Raw genomic sequence first — 19,129 nt, forward strand, 5'->3', positions numbered from 1 at the left:
GTTGGAGTTTAGAAGGATGAGGGGGGATCTTATAGAGATGTATAAGATAATGAAAGGGATGGATAGGGTAGAGGTAGAGAGATTCTTCCCACTCAGAAAGGATAGCAGGACTAGAGGACACAGCCTCAAGATAAGCGGGGGGAGCAGTTTAGATCAGAGTTGAGGAGGAACTTCTTCACTCAAAGGGTGGTGAATCTCTGGAATTCTCTGCCCGTTGAAGTGGTGGAGGCTGCCTCGCTAAATATATTTAAGTCACGGGTAGATAGGTTTTTGACAGACAAGGGAATTAAGGGTTATGGGGAGAGAGTGGGAAAGTGGAACTGAGCCACTTCAGATCAGCCATGATTTTATTGAATGGTGGGGCAGGCTCGAAGGGCTAGATGGCCTACTCCTGCTCCTATTTCTTATGTTCTTAAATTGCCCTTCTGGGGAGATAGGATAAAGTGCTGTATTAAGCTTAGTCACAAAGTCCACCAATCAGTGCTTTATCCAATTTGATTTCTGTATCAGTGGGCAGGCTGCCGGCTGTAGGATGTCAGGACCTTGAACCCAAAAGGAGGCATGTGATTGGCTGGACGGCTGCATATATAGAGGATATGGCCTTCCTGTAGAAATAAAGCTGTGATGTGGAGATGTCGGCGTTGGACTGGGGTACGCACAATAAGGAGACTCACACATCTGGTTAAAGTCCAACAGGTTTGTTTGGAATCACGAGCTTTCGGAGCGCCGCTCCATCATCAGGTGAGTGGCCTCCTGAGAGTTATCTGATGAAGGGTCAGCACTCCAAAAGCTCGTGATTCCAAATAAACCTGTTGGACTTTAACCTGGTGTTGTGAGACCTCTTGTTGTAGAAATAAAACCACCCAAAAGTGTGCAAACAAATTTTAGCCTCTTCCACCATCCTATCAGAAGATGCACATGGTATCTGATGTGCTATTTAATATTAAACACTATGGGCTGAATCATTGAATAGAATCACAGAATTCTATCGCAGAAGGAGGCCATTTGGCCCATTGAGCCCATACTGATTCTCCGAGGATCCCACCTAGGCCCTTTCCTGTAATGCCACACATTTACCATTTCCCTACCTCCTAACCTACACAGTGTGGTATTCAAAGGGGCAATTTAGCATGGCCAATCCACCTAACCTGCACATCTTTGGAGTGTGGGAGGAAACCGGGGTATCTGGAGGAAACCCACGCAGACACGGGGAAAATGTACAGTCAGTGACCCAAGCCGGGAATCAAACCCGGGTCCCTGGCGCTGTGAGGCAGCAGTGCTAACCGCTGTGCCACCTGTAAAGTACCTTGGGGCATTTTGCTACTTTAAGGGCGCCACATAAAGTCAACTTGTGACGAATCCTACATAACCATACTTGGTTTAAGATAATTCTAGTGCAGGTTACCTATTAAGAGGGACAAGACTAAGTCACATGTAACTGCTAATTCATCTCCAATAGCTGAACTAGACTCAAGTTGGTTCATTACGGGTGACCTTTTTATCTGATTACTTCAGTGCAGGAAATGTTATTACAATTACTTAAAAAAGGTAGTTAACGTTGATGCTCTTCATGTTTTATTACTGAATGTCTAAAGCAAAAATAATTGTAGATGGGTTACTTGGTTTTGAAAATTAGTCAGTCCAAGGGAAGGAATATGTGTGCGTCATTTAAAATCAGCCCCACCCTTGACTCCAGTGGAATGTACTACATTGTTGTAATGGAATGTGTTTGATTTAATCTTTAGTACCCAGAAGATCTGCGGGACTATGATTATAATCCCAACTTTGTGATACGTGGACTTCACTATGATGTACAAAAGGTGAGTGTTTTTGTCACTTTAATGGCGCCTGTGTTTCATTTCTTTCTCTCCCAAAGAGAAGACCTCTCCTCCCACCCTCCCAAAGGCGCTGACTCTTGCCGATGTATCACCCCAGCGAGACCGCACTGTGACGGTATAGAAATTTAACACGGGCAAGGGTATTCAACTACTGAGGCAGCACGGCTGGATCCACGTCTGCTCTCTCTCCCAGAGTTAATGCCACACACCCGCTTCCCTAGTGGAGCCCATCAGGAGAAGGGATGTTGGCTCATTATTCCTTGGAGGGTTCGGTTCAGCTCAGGTGGCTGGACGGCTGGTCCGTGATGTAGAGATGCACCAGTGGCATGGGTTCGATTCCCCTACGGGCTGAGGTTAGTCATGAAGGCCCCCTCGCCCTTCTCAACCTTGCCTGAGGTCTGGTGATCCTTAGGTTAAATCAGCACCAGTCAGCTTTTCCCTTTCAAAGGGGAGAGAGAGCAGCCTAGGGTCATCTGGGACTGTGGCGACCTTACCTTCTTACTCTTAGGTTCCTTGAGTCAATCGCAGGGCATCATTGCAGGCTGGCATTGGAATCTGCCACCTACGTTAACACCACATCGACTGGCCTTGCCATAGTCATGTGACCTCTGATGCCAACCTTGGTGTGTAAAGGCTGCAGAGCAGAGGCCATTTCACCCTCCACTTGGAATGGTCACCGTAGCAACCTGGCAATGGGGGAGGTGGAACTCAGAGCCAAAATATGGGAGCCACGCATCCCAATGTTCCTCTCCGGGAATAGAACTGGTGTACGAAGGCATGGCTTCTCCTTGATTATTTGATTGGACTTTCCCAGTCCTGGTCGCTATGGGAATAGTAGCGGACGGGACAGGAACATGCAAAGGTCTGTTGACCTTGGGCGGGATTTTCCAGACTTGGGGCAAGTGTGGCCGGAAAACCCCATCCAATGTTTAAATTGTAGACCTGAAACATGTCCACCAATGATTTGGATGGTGGGGGTAATCATTCTCCGTTGCTAACTGAAATAAACTACAAAAAACAACTTGAAAACTAGCTTCCCTGGTGGGACTGGAATCCATTTCCCCAGAGCTTTAGGCTGGAGCTCCGGATTACCAGTCCAGTGACGCTACCATTGAACTACCACCTCTCCTTCCCTGAGTGTTCGGGAGAGCAAACTCAAAAGCATCATCCAACTCTCAATCGACAAACAGTTACAGCAGCGGGGAGAAGCCACAGGAAGTGACCATGTGCAACTCCAACGAGCAAAGAAAATGATTAAATCTTATACAGTGACTCAGCACATCCGGCTGGACACACAGTCATGAGTTATAGAGTACACACATTACATATAGATCCAGTGAAGTTAGTAACAGGGCATCATGAAGCTTTGGGCTCATCCCATGAACAGATATGTGCCCTGCTTTGATGTTCTCCAGGCCCCCTTATCAAAAGTCCATGGGCCTCCTTTGAACATAAGAAAATAAGAACATAAGAAATAGGAGCAGGAGTAGGCCATCTAGCCCTTCGAGCCTGCCCCGCCATTCAATAAGATCATGGCTGATCTGTCGTGGCTCAGTTCCACTTTCCCGCCCTCTCCCCATAACCCTTAATCCCCTCGCTTATCAAAAACCCATCAACCCGCTTCTTAAAAATATTTAGTGAGGCAGCCTCCACCACTTCAACGGGCAGAGAATTCCAGAGATTCACCACCCTTTGAGTGAAGAAGTTCCTCCTCAACTCCGTTCTAAACCGCCTCCCCTTTATCTTGAGGCTGTGCCCCCTAGTCCTACTGTCCTTTGTACAGAGGCTCCCTTAGCCTCTTCTCTGCCGAGTGAACCGTTAGGAACCATAGATAGAAAATTTACAGCTCAGAAACAGGCCTTTTGGCCCTTCTTGTCTGTGCCGAACCATTTTTTGCCTCGTCCCAATGACCAGCACTTGGACCATATCCCTCCACACCCCTCTCGTCCATGAACCCGTCCAAGTTTTTCTTAAACGTTAGAAGTGACCCCGCATTTGCCACTTTATCAGTTACTCAGAGGCAGCTGCCTGGGGGTGGCTGAAGCAGGAGGCCCTTCTGAGCGAGCTGGTTACTGTGTCTACTTCACTGAAAACCACAGGGGTGTGGTCAAGTCAGCCAACCCTGTGATGCTTCTCAAACCGTTAGATTTCATCTTAATTAGTGTTGCTTTTCTGAAACAGAATCTATTTTTGATATTTATCACAGGTGCTTTTGCCTTGAGCCCAGCCCCACAATGAGAATACCATCCCCCACTTCTAGTTCTCTTCCAAGTCGTGCACCTTAGGTATATTGGCTAATTGATGGGTCAAAATTATGAAGATCCCTAATTATCCACACAGACTTCAAATGGGGCGGCATGGTGGCACAGTGGTTAGCACTGCTGCCTCACAGCTCCAGGAACCTGGGTTGAATTCCGAGCTTGGGTCACTGTCTGTACAGAGTTTGCATGTTCTCCCCATGTCTGCGTGGGTTTCCTTCCAAAGATGTGTGGGTTCGGTGCATTGGCCGTGCTAAATTGCCTCCTAGTGTCCCGGGATGTGTAGGTTAGCGGGATTAGCGGAGTAAATGTGTGGGGTTACGGGAATAAGGCTTGGGGTGGGATTGTTGTTGGTGCAGACTCGATGGGCTGAATGGCCTCCTTCTGCACTGTAGGGAATCTATGTTTTCTATGATTCCAGGAAGGCAGTTCACCATCTCAAGAGTTTGCAATTATTGTCAGCAATGCCCTCATCCTAAGTATGAATTTTTTCTTAAAATTAGAATCGTAGAATCCCTACAGTGCAGAAGGAGGCCATTCGGCCCATCGAGGCTGCACCAGCCCTCCGACAGAGCATCTTACCCAGGCTTCCCTCTTTTCGATCCTATCCCCACCTATTGACCTACATATCTTTGGGACGCTAAGGGACAGTTTAGCATGGGCAATCCACCTAACCTGCACCTAACCTAAGGAAGCCGGAGCACCTGGAGGAAACCCACGCAGACATGGGGGGAATGTGCAATCTCCCAGACAGTCACCCGAAGGTGGAATCGAACCCGGGTCCCTGGCGCCGTGAGGTAGCAGTGCTGACCACTGTGGCGGTTATCCCACACACAACCTTGGTCCTAAGTTCTCCGTGTTGCTAGCAAGCACAGACTGACCTCCGTGGAAGTTTGGCATTAGAATATTGAAATATATAGAACATAGAACATTACAGTGCAGAACAGGCCCTTTGGCCCACGATGTTGCACCGACCGGTTAAAAAGCAATGACCCTCTAACCTAAACCAAACCCTTTCCATCCATAAACCTATCCACGGATCTCTTAAACGCCCCCAAACTAGGCGCATTTACAACTGCAGCAGGCAGGGCATTCCAATCCCTCACCACCCTCTGGGTAAAGAACCTACCCCTGACATCCGTCCTATAACTACCACCCCTTAATTTAAAGCTATGCCCCCTCGTGCTAGCTTTCTCCATCCGAGGAAAAAGGCTATCACTGTCCACCCTATCTAAACCTCTAATCATCTTATATGTTTCAATAAGGTCCCCTCTTAGCCGCCTTCTTTCTAACGAAAACAACCTCAAATCCCTCAGTCTCTCCTCATAGGACCTTCCCTCCATACCAGGCAACATCCTGGTAAACCTCCTCTGCACCCTCTCCAATGCCTCCACATCCTTCCTATAATGTGGGGACCAGAACTGCACACAATACTCCAAGTGCGGCTGCACCAGAGTCTTGTACAGTTGCAACATGATACTGCGGCTCCTAAATTCAATCCCCCTACCAATAAACGCCAAGACACTGAGACACCAAGGCACATTAATATGCCAAAGGATTTGGTGTTTAAACAAAAAATGGGTGCGAATAATCACTTTTGTATTTTGGAATGACAATGGCTCTTTTTCTCCATTTTGATTCCAGGGAATAGTGATGAAGATTGATGCCTTTCATTACATTCAGTTAGGAACCATTTACAGGTATTGTGTTTGTTGATTTGTTTGCTCACTTTCTCTCGGTTTCACACTGGCTAAAGGTAAGTGGATCTTATCCACCGTGAGCTGAGTTTTCCAGTAATCTCTCCTTGCAGAATTTCACAATCTGTGAATTAATATGCAACCCAGTCAGAGTAATCTGATTAAAACACAAACTCGCGCTAAACTACCACACTTTGGAATGACAACATGGGATTCAGGTTAGAACTCACAGACTATGGCAGGTAATATATTTATTCAACATTAAGTATGTTAATTTGTCCAGGGGAGCCTAGTGGTATTGTCATTAGACTATTCGTAGAATCCCTACAGTATAGAGGAAGGCCATTCGGTCCATCAGGTCTGCACTGGCAACAATCCCACCCTATTCCTATAACCCCACATATTTACCCTGCTAATCCCCCCAAAACTAGAGACAATTTATCATGGCCAATCAACCTAACCTGCGCATCTTTGGACTGAGGGAGGAAATTGGAGCACCCGGAGCAAACCCACACAGACACGGGGACAATGTGCAAACTCCGCACCAACAATGATCAAAGCCTGGCCCCTGGCGCTGTGAGGCTAACCACTGTGCCACCGTGTCGCCAGAAACCAGATTCTCAGAAACTCAGCTCATGTTCCGGGGAACCGGGTTCAAATCTCGCCGTGGCAGATGGTGGAATTTGAATTCAATATAAACATAAGAACATAAGAAATAGGAGCAGGAGTAGGCCATCTGGCCCTTCGAGCCTGCCCCGCCATTCAATAAGATCATGGCTGATCTGAAGTGGCTCAGTTCCACTTTCCCGCTTTCTCCCCATTACCCTTAATTCCCCTGTCTATCAGAAACCTATCTACCCGAATCTTAAATATATTTAGCGAGGTAGCCCCCACCACTTCAACGGGCACAGAATTCCAGAGATTCACCACTCTTTGAGTGAAGAAGTTCCTCCTCAACTCCGTTCTAAACTGCACCCCCTCTTATCTTGAGGCTGTGCCCTCCAGTCCTGCTGTCCTTTCTGAGTGGGGAGAATCTCTCTACCTCTACCCTATCCATCCCTTTCATTATCTTATACGTCTCTATAAGATCCCCCCTCATCCTTCTAAAACGATCTAGAATTAAGAATCTATGGATAACCATGGTCGATTGTTGGAAAAAACCTATCTGGTTCACAAATGCCTTTTAGGGAAGGAAATCTGCTGTCCTTACCTGGTCTGGCCTACATGTGACTCCAGAGCCACAGCAATGTGGTTGACTCTCAGCTACCCTCTAGAATGGTCCAACAAGCCACTCAGTTCAAGGGCAACTTGGGTGATGGGCAATAAATGCTGACCATTTCAGAGGGCAATTAAGAGTCAGCCACGTGGGTCTGGAGTCACATGTAGGCCAGACCGGGTAAGGATGGCAGATTTCCTTTCCATTAGTGAACCAGATGGGTTTTTATAACAACCGACTGGTTTTGTGCGTCTTATTGAGGGGTATTGAGTTTAAATTCCACCAGCTGCCACAGGGGGAACCTGTTTAAATCATTTGAACCTATGCCCCCCGCCCCAAGCACCCCACTCTCACCCCAGCACATTAGCCTGAGCCCCGGCATGACTAGCTCAGCAACACTCTCACTATGCTGCCGTCCCCCTCTATGTTCTTAAGTGAATGAACCCTGGATGGTTTGTACAGGAGGGCGCTCCGCTCTGCCAGTTTACCACTTAACTAACTGGGTGAAAATGGAAACCTGCCAAGCTGGGGGTGACATGGTGGCACAGTGGTTAGCACTGCTGCCTCGCAGTGCCAGGGACCCAGGTTCAATTCCCGGCTTGGATCACTGCCTGTGTGCAGTTTGCACATTCTCCCTGTGTCTGTGTGGGTTTCCTCCAGGTGCTCCAGTTTCCTCCCATAGTCTGAAAGACGTGCTAGTTAGGGTGCATTGGCCATGCTAAATTCTCCCTCAGTGTACCCAAACAGGCGCCAGAGTGTGGCGACTGGGGGAGTTTCACAACAACTTCATTGCAGCGTTAATGTAAGCCTCACTTGTGATTAATAAATAAATTTAACTTTTAATCAACACAGTCCCAACCCCCAACATAACCAGAATGTCCTTGAACTAATACTGAGATCTTTTGTTTTAACAACAGGGGACTAAATCCAGTTCCAGATGAACAAGTCATCGAAATGTATGAAGGGACCCATGTACCTTTGGATCACATGAGTGACTTCTATGGCAAGGTAAATGCATTGAGGTAGTTTCCTGCTTCCCTGTTTTTTTTTTGCCCTTCTGCTGAGACAGTCTGATTGTAAAGAAATATCTGAACAGATAGAGTGATGGAACATAGAAGGAGACCTTTCAGCCCATCAGACCTCGTGCTGGTTTAGAATTTCTTAAAAGAATGTTCCACTTGCATGCTAATTTTGATGGTCGAAAGATCATGGAACCGTTACGCCTGATTTTTCCAGGTTATGGCCAGAGTTTTCCATAAGACATAGGAGCAGAATTAGGCCACTCGGCCCATCGAGTCTGCTTCGCCATTCAATCATGGCTGATATTTTTCTCATCCCCATTCTCCTGCCTTTTCCCCATAACCCCTTATTAATCAAGAACCTATCTATCTCTGTCTTAAAGACACTCGATGACCTGCCCTCCACAGTCTTCTGTGGCAAAGAATTCCACAGATTCCCCACTTTCTGGCTGGAGAAATTCCTCCTCATCTCTGTTTTAAAGGATCGTCCCTTTAGCCTGAGGTTGTGCCCTCTGGTTCTAATTTTTCCTACTACTGGAAACATCCTTTCCATGTCCATTCTATCCAGGTCTTGCAGTACCCTGTAAGTTTCAATAAGATCCTCCCCTCTCATCCTTCTAAACTCCAACGAGTATTGACTCAGAGTCCTCATCTGTTTCTCATACGACAAGCTCTTCATTCCGGGGATCGTTCATTCCAGTGCACCCTCTCCAAGGCCAGCACATCCTCCCTGCGATACGGGGCCCAAAACTGCTCACAATACTCCAAATGGGATCTGAGCATTCCAGTTCCCCCTGCCCCCCTTTGCTGCTAATTACATTTCAGAGTTTTGTGTCAAGTGCAAGCTTTGAAAGCACGCCCCACCTGTCCAGGTGATGAGCATTTGTTGTCACCTCACTGGCTCACTTTTTTCCTTTCTCGTTCCGTTTTTTTACTGGACAAAACTCCAGACGATTTTGAGGAATTCTTGCCTGCGAATGTTCTGAAAGCTGCTTTGAAAGTGTGTGCTGTTCACGGTGGTCCGGGGGATATACGAATAACATTGCACTATTTTATTTAATCAGAGTTCACATGGCTTTACAATGAAGCAATTCATGGACATTTTCTCATTACCAGAACTGACGCTGCTTTCCTGTGTCAATGACTATTTCATCAGACAAAACATTGACTTTGAGCCTGTTTATCTTTATAAGGATGTTAAGGTAAGAGGTAAGACGCACGCTATTGCCCTCGTTCGTTTCCCTAGCAGAATCTTTAGTGCTTTGAGTCCGTTGTCATGCAAAACTGTTCAAATGGGTTGGCCAAGTGCAATTTTTGGCTGATGGTTCGATACCTGGTGGCACAACTTGGAGTCGAAAGGCCAAGAGTCTCAAGTTTTTGACAAGTCCATCGCCGTTGAACTTGGCTTAGTTAAGGATTGTCACAGTCAGAAGTCTCACAACACCAGGTTAAAGTTCAACAGGTTTATTTGGAATCATGGAACCATTACGCCTGCTTTTTCCAGGTTATGGCCAGAGTTTTCCATAAGACATAGAAGCAGAATTAGGCCACTTGGCCCATCGAGTCTGCTTCGCCATTCAATCATGGCTGATATTTTTCTCATCCCCATTCTCCTGCCTTTTCCCCATTACCCCTTATTAATCAAGATTAATTAATTTCAGAGCACTTCATCAGGTGAGTAGGTTTCACTAACAAGACATATATAGACAAAGACACAATTGCAAGATAGTGGTTGGAAGTCTTTTCAAGTAATCAAGTCTTGACAGGTACCGACAGTGGTTAAAGAAGTGTGAATTGTCTCAAGCCAGGATACCTGATGAAGGAGCAGAGCTCTGAAAGCTCATGATTCCAAATAAACCTGTTGGGCTTCAACCTGGTGTTTGTGAGACTTCTTACTGTGCCCACCCCTGTCCAACGCCAGCATCTCCACATCATAATTGAGAATGCAGATTGGAGTGCAGTTTAATAAGGTGGACAGGAATTACTAAGTCCAACCTTAGAGTTCAACATATTTCTATCTCATAGCTATTGTAATGAAGATTCACATGCTTCTCAAAGAACAGTACAGCACAGGAACAGGCCCTTTGGCCTATCAAGCCTGCACCGATATGCGGGGGTGGCACGGTGTGTTAGCACTGCTACCTCACAGCACCAGGGACCCAGGTTCAACTCCCGGCTTGGATCACTGTCTGTGTGGAGTTTGCACGTTCTCCCTGTGTCTGTGTGGGTTTCCTCCGGGTGCTCCGAGTTCCCCCCCACAGTCCGATAGATGTTAGTTTGATTGGCCATGCTAAATTGTCCCTTAGTGTCCCGAGGTGCATAAATTAAAGGGATTAGCAGGGTTAATTTTTGGGTTACGAGGACAGGGGCTGAGTGGGATTGTTGTCAGCGCAGACTCGATGGGCCAAATGGCCTCCTTCTGCACTGTAGGGATTCTATGATCCTATCCCTCTGTTCGCCTCCCATTCATGTGTCGATCAAGATACACCTTGAATGTTGCTAACGTACCTGCTTGTACCAGCTCCACTGGCATTGCGTTCCAGGCACCCACCACCCTCTGTGTGACAAAACTTTTCCTGCATGTCTCCCCTAAACTTATCCCCTCTCGATGTTATAATTGACAGGAGGTTATCCGAGATGTCCACGTTAAAGGAATATTGTATGGGGCGGTCGAGCAAGACATTGGTACGTATATAACTGTGTGGTTCAACTTGTGTTGAGATTTTTGTGATAGAGGTGGTGGCAGTGGGAGCAATGTTTCTGGACTAGAAATCCAGAGGTGGTAACAGAAGATGCTGGATAAACTCAGCAGGTCTGGCAGCTTCTGAGGAACAGAACGTTTCGAGTCCGTTTGACTCTTCTTCAGAGCTGAAGACAGGCAAAGAAGTGATAAATTATATAACTGGAGAGTCGGGAGGAGGTGGTGGGGAGAAACAGAAGAACAGAGACAGGTCGGAGCAAAGGAGAGATTGACGTAGGTGTCGGGGTGTTAATGGTGCCATTAAAGACTAAAGAGTGAGCAGCATGGTGGTACAGTGGTTAGCACTGCTACTTCACAGTGCCAGGGATCCGGGTTCGATTCCCAGCTTGGGTGACTATCTGTGTTGCATGTTCTCTCTGTGTCTGTGTGGGTTTCCTCCGGGTGCTCCTGTTTCCTCCAAAGATGTGCAGGTTAGGTGGTTTGACCATGATCAATGTGTGGGGTTATAGGGATAGGGAGGGAGTGGGTCTCGCAAACACTGCATTAGCTGACCCCTTTAATGATTTCCTGTGGTCAGACGGCAAGTTAGTACCAGATAGAGACGGGGCCAGTAGTCAGACAGGAGCCTTCGCAGAGGGTGCAGGTGTGGCTAGTACAAGATATGTGTGATTTTGGTAAAATCCATGTGTAATGTCCATGTGAGTGCAAAGCAATGATATAAAAACATGTAAGTGTCAGAGTTTGGATCAGCTATTTGTTGAACCAGCTCTCTCTGCATAAAGAACAAAGGACAAACAAAATTACAGCACAGGAATAGGCCCTTCAGCCCTCCAAGCCTGCACCGACCATGCTGTCCAACTGAACTAAAACTCTCTACTCTTCCGGGGACCATATCCCTCGATTCCCATTCATGTATTTGTCCAGACACCTGTTAAAAGTCACTACCGTATCCGCTTCCATTACCTCCCCTGGCAGCGAGTTCCGGGCACCCACCACCCTTTCTATAAAAAAACTCGCCTCGTACATCTCCTTTAAACCTTGTCCCTCGCACCTTAAACCTGTGCCCTCCTAGTAATTGACTCTTCCACCCTGGGGAAAAAGCTTCTGACTATCCACTCTGTCCATGCCCCTCACAATCTTGTAGACTTCTATCAGGTCTCCCCTCAACCTCGGTCATTCCAGTGAAAAGAAACCAAGTTTCTCCAGCCTCTCCTCACAGCTAATGCCCTCCAGACCAGGCAACATCCTGGTAGATGGCATATGCATGAGTAAATGGTAGTCGCCTGCTCTGAATCCCTTATGATTCCTTCGTAAGAAGTCAGCAATAACAGCTTGCATCTTGCCCTGCGTCGGCCCAACGTATATCCAGTTTGTCTGGATTTAACTTTGTACCATTTTTATTTGGCCAAGTGGGTTGCTGGAGATACTGTGTGTAAAGTCAAATGCACTGGTGTGTAGGGGCAGCACGGTGGCACAGCGGTTAGCGCTAATGCCTCTCAGCGCCAGGGATCCAGGTTCAATTCGGGCCTCAGGTCACTGTGTGTGACCTGTTTATACATTCTCCCCATGTCTGCATGGGTTTCCTCCGGGTGCTCCGGCTTCCTCCCACACCCCAAAGATGTGCGAGTTAGGTGGATTGGCCGTGCTAAACTGACCCTTAGTGTCGGGGTGGGGGGGTGGGGCGTGTTAGCAGGGTAACCGGGAATAGGGATTGGGTGGGATTGTGGTTGGTACAGACTCGATGGGCTGAATGGTCTCGTTCTGCACTGCAGGAATTCTATTGTATGGAAAACTTACTGCTAACCTTTCTCTCACATCAGATAAGTACATCTCCCATGAGGAGAAGACGAGCGCTGTGCTGGGGAGATTGATTGACAATGGCAAGAAACTGTTCCTCATAACAAACAGTCCTTTTAGCTTTGTGTAAGTAACTTCCTAGATTCCATTGATCTGAATTACAATTCGAGAAATGCCTGAACAGAACAATACTGATTTTTTTAAAGAAATTTGTGCTGGCAGCAATTACAATCTGAACAAGTGCTATATATTTTTTAGTAAGTTTATGATGTTCCTTTTGCCCTGTAGTGATAAAGGCATGCAGTACATGGTTGGCAAAGATTGGCGTGACTTGTTCGACATCATTATTGTACAGGCTGAGAAACCTGCGTTCTTCAATGATAACCGCAGGTAAGTGCGGCAGGATATGTACATGGGTGGCTTCACTCCTGAGTTTGGAGGTTAGGAATGGAAGATGCGCTTTCGGCAAAGCTTGTTATGCGCATTCTGCTCCCTTCTCTGCAGACCATTCAGGCGAGCAAACCAGAGAGACAAATTGCACTGGGACAAGATCAGCAAACTGGAGAAAGGTCAAATCTACAAGCAGGTAAGTCCCCTCCTTCCATCTGCTCTTTTTAACATAAGAACATAAGAACATAAGAAATAGGAGCAGGAGTAGGCCATCTAGCCCTTCGAGCCTGCCCCGCCATTCAATAAGATCATGGCTGATCTGTCGTGGCTCAGTTCCACTTTCCCGCCCTCTCCCCATAACCCTTAATCCCTTCTCTTATCAAAAACCCATCAACCCGCTTCTTAAAAATATTTAGCGAGGCAGCCTCCACCACTTCAACGGGCAGAGAATTCCAGAGATTCACCACCCTTTGAGTGAAGAAGTTCCTCCTCAACTCCGTTCTAAACCGCCTCCCCTTTATCTTGAGGCTGTGCCCCCTAGTCCTACTGTCTTTTTTGAGCGGGAAGAGTCTCTCCACCTCTATCCTATCCATCCCATTCATCATCTTGTGCTAGATTCTTGGGCAGCACAGTGGCGCAGTGGTTAGCACTGCTGCCCCATCGCGCCAGGGACCCGGGTTCGATTCCCAGCTTGGATTACTGTCTGTGCGGAGTCTGCATGTTTTCTGCGTGGGTTTCCTCCGGGTGCTCCGGTTTCCTCCCACAGTCTGAAAGATGTGCTGGTTAGGGTGCATTGGCCAATGCTAAATTCTCCCTCAACGTCCCCGAACAGGTGCCAGAGTGTGGTGAGTAGGGGATTTTCACAGTAACTTCATTGCAGTGTGAATGTAAGCCTACTTGTGACTAATAAGCTTACTTACTGGGAATACTAGAATCTGAAACAAAGCCATAAAGTGCTGGAAAATCTCAGCAGCTCTGTCAGCATCTGTGGAGAGAGAATAGAGCCAACTTTCTGAGTCTGGCTGGCGAAGGGTCATCCACAGATTCTCTCTCCACAGATGCTGTCAGAGCTGCTGAGATTTTCCAGCATTTTCTGTTTTTGGTAACACAGCCACTTGATCTCATTTTCAAAGTTCCCAGCCACCACCCTGCAGATTCTAGCCTGTTCCTTACTTGTGAGGTTATGTTGTTCAGAGTGATGCTGTGTTCAGTGCTACTCTTTGTAGCATCTCCCGTTCCCTGGTTCCCACTTGTGGCTGGTTCTACATCCTTGTTGAGGATCTCTGAGTCAGCGTTCACGTCTTGATCAATATTTATTTCCAAAGCGACCATTTCTTTTGGGGTGGGGAAGCGGGAGGTGGGGGAGAATTGGGTGAACCTTGGTCTTTACTGTATTTTAATCTTGTGATTTGTTTTTACCCCAGGGCAACTTGTATGAATTTTTAAAACTCACCGGCTGGACTGGCTCGAAAGTGCTTTACTTTGGGGATCACATTTACAGTGATCTAGCTGTAAGTGTAAACGCGCTATCGTTTGAGTTGATTAAATTAAGGTACCTGCGTACTCGATGTGACCGCATGCCTTATAATATAAAGGTGCTCAGCAGAGAAAGGTTTAATGTGGGTTTGGAGAGGGGCACTGCCCACGGTATGATGTATGAAGTGACATGGTAAGAGACCCTGAGGACAATCTAAAAGCTGTGAATAAGCAGTTTTCATGCATGGTGGAGACACCATTTATGACCATACCTTGGAATTCTAAGTAGTTAAAGCCTCCCAGTGCAGTGTTCATGTTTACACAGGAACACGGGAAATAGGAGCAGGAAAAGGCCACCAGGCCCCTCGAGCCTGTCCCACTATTCAGTACAATCATAGCTGACCTATGCTGGCCCCAGCTCCTTTTCTGAACCATTCCCCCATCGCCCTCTGTTCCTCAATCAATCAGATATCTATCCACTTCCACTTCAAATATTTCTAATGATCCAGCCTCCAGCACCCTTTGGGGCAAAGAATTCCAGGGATTCACCTCCCTCTGTGAGGAGAAATTTCTATGCGCCTCAGTTTTAAATGAGCGGCTCTTTATCTTGTAGCGATGATGTCCCCTTGTACGAGACTCTCCCTCTTGTGAAAACATCTACCCTGTCAAACCCCATCAGCATCTTATATTTTTGATTTGATTTGATTCGACTTATTGTCACGTGTATTAGTGTACGGTGAAAAGTATTTGTTTCTTGTGCGCTATACAGACAAAGCATACCGTTCCTAGAGAAGGAAACGAGAGTGCAGAATGTGGTGTTACAGTCATAGCTGGGGCGTAGAGCATTGTCGGAGAGTTTAAAAGAGTTAGAATGAAGTTTGAGAAGCATAGAGCGTGAGTAAAAGAGTTCGGAGGTTTGCTGGGAGCAGCTTGCAAGAAATCGCCTCGCCCCAGAATCACCTTGGTCTGTATCTCTTTGAATAAGGTCTCTCCTCCCTCTTCTAAACTCCAGATTTAAGCACACAAGTCTCACCAATGAGCCACCACCATAAAGGCAGAAATATCCTACGTTATTGTACATATTTTGACATTATACAAAATAGAATGGCGTTTATTTTAATGTGCATTTTAACTCTGTCATGTACACAAATGTTTTTTTGCTGGGATAGGAATGAAAATAGCAGAAAAAGGGCAGGAACATTTAGAATAGCATCATAGAATCCCTACAGTGCAGAAGGAGGACATTCGGCCCATCAGGTCTGTTCCGACTCTCTGGCAGAGAATCCCTATGTCCTATCCCCATAACCCCCTCATGTTTACACCACTAATCCCCCTAACCTACACATCCCGGAACAGTTTAGCACGGCCAGCCAACCTGACCCGCACATCCTTGGACCGAGGGAGGAAACTGGAGCACCCGGAGAGAAACCCAGGGGAGAGTGTGCAAGCTCCACACAGACGGTGACCCGAGGCTGGAATCGAACCCGGGTCCCTGGCACTGTGAGGCAGCAGTGCTAACCACTGTGCCACCGTGCCGCATTTAATTCAAGTGAAGCACGTTGAGATTTTGCCCTGCCCCCTTACGTTTTATCTGTAATGGTTTCATTCCCCAACTTCAAATATTCTGAATTGATTTAAAATGTTTATTAATCAGGTTTCTCGTGTTGCTGGCATTATTTTTGCGTGCTCACGTGACGATTACGTTTGAGATTACAAATGCAATAAAATTTTTCAGATCAGAGAAAAGGCATTTTGTTTGCAATTCCACACGTGTGTGACTTGGCTGAGCTTGACTAACCAGTGTCCTCCCTGTCACGAAAGGACCTGACCCTGAAGCACGGCTGGAGGACGGGTGCGATTATTCCAGAGCTACGGTCAGAGATAAAAACCATGAATACGGAGCAGTACAACCGGGTGGTGGTGTGGCTGCAGGGCCTGACAGGGCTGCTGGAACGCATGCAGGTCAGTGACTCCTGTTTACCCGGCGCTGCATTTATACTGATCAGCTGGCGAAAAACAGCGTTTGGGGGCCATCACTGAACTGGTCATCCCGGAGACCCAGGCGAATGCCGTGAGGGACACGGGTTCAAATCCCACCAGGGCAGCTGGTGGAATTTAAATCCCGTTAATGAAGTGTGGAACCACAGAATCGAATCATAGAATCCCTACAGGCCATTCGGCCCATCGAGTCTGCACCAACCACAATCCCACCCAAGCCCTGTTCCCATAACCCCACATATTTACCCTGCTAATCTCCTGACAGTGGGGTCAATCCACCTAACCCGCACATCTTTGGGCTGTGGAAGGAAACCGGGGTTGGAGACATTACTGTACCACGTTTGAGTTTGAGTGCTGACACAAATCGATTTCAGATTCCGTTCCACATCTATCGTCCCTTCAAACTGAGGCAGCTGCCGTTTGCGGGAGATCAGACTTGATTGCCGATGTGAAATTCGGCCACTTGAATCCAAGTGAATTGAAAATCTCTTCTGATTACGAGTCCCCTACCGGCTAGTTCTGTCACCTGGAATAATTGTGCGTGATCAGTGAGGTGTTCTTCAAATGCATTTTAGTCACAGACGCTGTGTACTGGCTGCGTTTCCGAGGGATCATACACTGCAGAAGGAGGCCATTCGGCCCATTGAGTCTGTCCCGACCAGGCCTCACTTCCACAACCCCACATATTTACCCTAACTAATCCCCCCCGGCACTAAGGGGCAATTTTATAGCACGGCCAATCAACCGGCACATCTTTGGACTGTGGGAGGAAACTGGAGCACCTGGAGGAAACCCACGCAGACACGGGGAGAATGTGCAAACTCCACACAGACAGTCACCCAAGCCAGGAATCGAACCCGGCTCGCTGGCATTGTGAGGCAGCAGTGCTAACCACTGTACTGATAGAGGTTCATAAGATGTTGAGAGTTATAGATGGGGTGGATTCTCGGAGGCTATTTCCCAGGGCTGAAATGGTCGCAATGAGAGGACACAGGTTTGAAGTGCTGGGGAGCAGGTACAGAGGAGATGTCAGGGGCAAGCGTTTCACCCAGAGGGTGGTGGGTGAGTGGAATCGGCTGCCGTCGGTGGTGGTGGAGGCAAACTCGTTGGGATCTTCTGGATGAGTACATGGGATTTAATGGGATTGAGGTTTATAGATAGGCCTAGAACATAGAACATTACAGTGCAGTACAGGCCCTTCGGCCCTCGATGTTGCGCCAACCAGTGGAACCAATCTAATGACCCTCTAACCTAAACTATTCCAATGTTATCCATATGCCTATCCACTGACCATCTGAACACCCTTAAAGTTGGCGAGTCCACAACTGCTGCAGGCAGGGCATTCCACGACCTTACTACCCTCTGAGTAAAGAACCTACCTCTGACATCCGTCCTATAATTACCACCCCTTAATTTAAAGCTATGTCCCTTCGTGTTAGCCATCACCATCCGAGGAAAAAGGCTCTCACTGTCCACCCTATCCAATCCTTTGATCATCTTGTATGCCTCAATTAGGTCACCTTGTAACCTTCTTCTCTCTAATGAAAATAACCTCAAGTCCCTCAGCCTTTCCTCGTAAGACCTTCCCACCATACCAGGCAACATCCTGGTAAACCTCCTCTGCACCCTTTCCAATGCCTCCACATCCTTCTTATAATGCGGCAACCAGAACTGTACACAATACTCCAAGTGCGGCCGCACCAGAGTTTTGTACAGTTGTAACATGACCTCACGGCTCCGAAATTCAATTCCTCTACCAATAAAAGCTAACACACCGTACGCCTTCTTAACAACCTTATCAACCTGGTAGGAATGGATATGATCGGCGCAACTTGTGGGCTGCAGGGCCTGTTTGTGCTGTAGTGTTCTATGTTCTATGTACTACCGTGGCCATGGAAAGCAGTTTTTGTTGTGGAGTTGTAAAAATTGTAGGGAGGGTACGAGTTAATTATGTGACTCCTTCCTCCAGGCTTGCTGTGGCTTTAGTCTGTTCAACATCATTAGTGATTACAGGCTGACATTCTGGTGGCTGCCATTGTTGGAATAGCTGTAGTGCTGTTGGTGTATTAAGTGCTTTTAGTGTACCAAGCCCAAAGATTAGGTTGATTGGCCGTGCTAAATTGACCCTAGCGTCAGGGTAAAGGAGGGTTGCGGGGATAGGGCCTGAGTGGGATTGTAGTTGGTACAGACCGGATGTGCTGAATGGCCTCCTGTAGGGATTTGGTGGTTCTATGCTGCAGTGCGGTGATTTCGTGCTGTGATTTTTCACAAACAACTCCTTTGTTGTCACAGGAAGTTTTCTGTTCCTTTGCAGCCTTCCCCTACTCGAGTATGCACTCCGCAGTTCTAGAAACATCCGCCTACACGCCGGCCTATTATGTTTTCAATGTGCAAAGCTCCTGAATGCTAATGGGTTTTTGAGCAAGATGCAGTAGCCCGGAACCAGCTGATAATTCAGTGTCTGAATGAGAACCTCGCTCACTAACAGTGGAACTGATAAATTCTCAATCGCCACAACGAGCAGTATCATTCTGTCATCAACTTCGCAAAAAACGCCATCCCGTGCTGGACCTCCCGTTTCATTAAATTGCCCATTAAACATTCAACTCACTGCTGAAAGTTAAGACCAGTAATTAACAACCGCACAACCTGCATTTACATAGCGCCATTGATACAGGCTGGAATTCTCTGGCTCTTCACCACTGGCAGATTCTCTGCTCCCGCTGGCAGCCCATCTCC

General features: G+C 47.3%; 1 protein-coding gene across 1 annotated transcript in view; it reads left to right on the top strand.

Annotated features, from left to right (window-relative positions):
• Window positions 1-19,129, top strand: part of nt5dc3 (5'-nucleotidase domain containing 3) — a 35,115-nt gene that overhangs the window by 12,813 nt on the left and 3,173 nt on the right. The window contains exons 3-12 of the mRNA XM_080191316.1: window positions 1,746-1,820; window positions 5,741-5,796; window positions 7,927-8,017; window positions 9,093-9,230; window positions 10,653-10,713; window positions 12,550-12,652; window positions 12,815-12,916; window positions 13,031-13,112; window positions 14,341-14,427; window positions 16,214-16,354. Coding sequence (XP_080047442.1) covers window positions 1,746-1,820; window positions 5,741-5,796; window positions 7,927-8,017; window positions 9,093-9,230; window positions 10,653-10,713; window positions 12,550-12,652; window positions 12,815-12,916; window positions 13,031-13,112; window positions 14,341-14,427; window positions 16,214-16,354 — 936 coding nt within the window. The remainder of the gene's footprint in view (window positions 1-1,745; window positions 1,821-5,740; window positions 5,797-7,926; window positions 8,018-9,092; window positions 9,231-10,652; window positions 10,714-12,549; window positions 12,653-12,814; window positions 12,917-13,030; window positions 13,113-14,340; window positions 14,428-16,213; window positions 16,355-19,129) is intronic.

The sequence above is a fragment of the Carcharhinus amblyrhynchos genome, chromosome 6 (assembly GCF_965287045.1).
Source record: "Carcharhinus amblyrhynchos chromosome 6, sCarAmb.v2.hapA, whole genome shotgun sequence".
NCBI classification, from domain to species: Eukaryota; Metazoa; Chordata; class Chondrichthyes; order Carcharhiniformes; family Carcharhinidae; genus Carcharhinus; species Carcharhinus amblyrhynchos.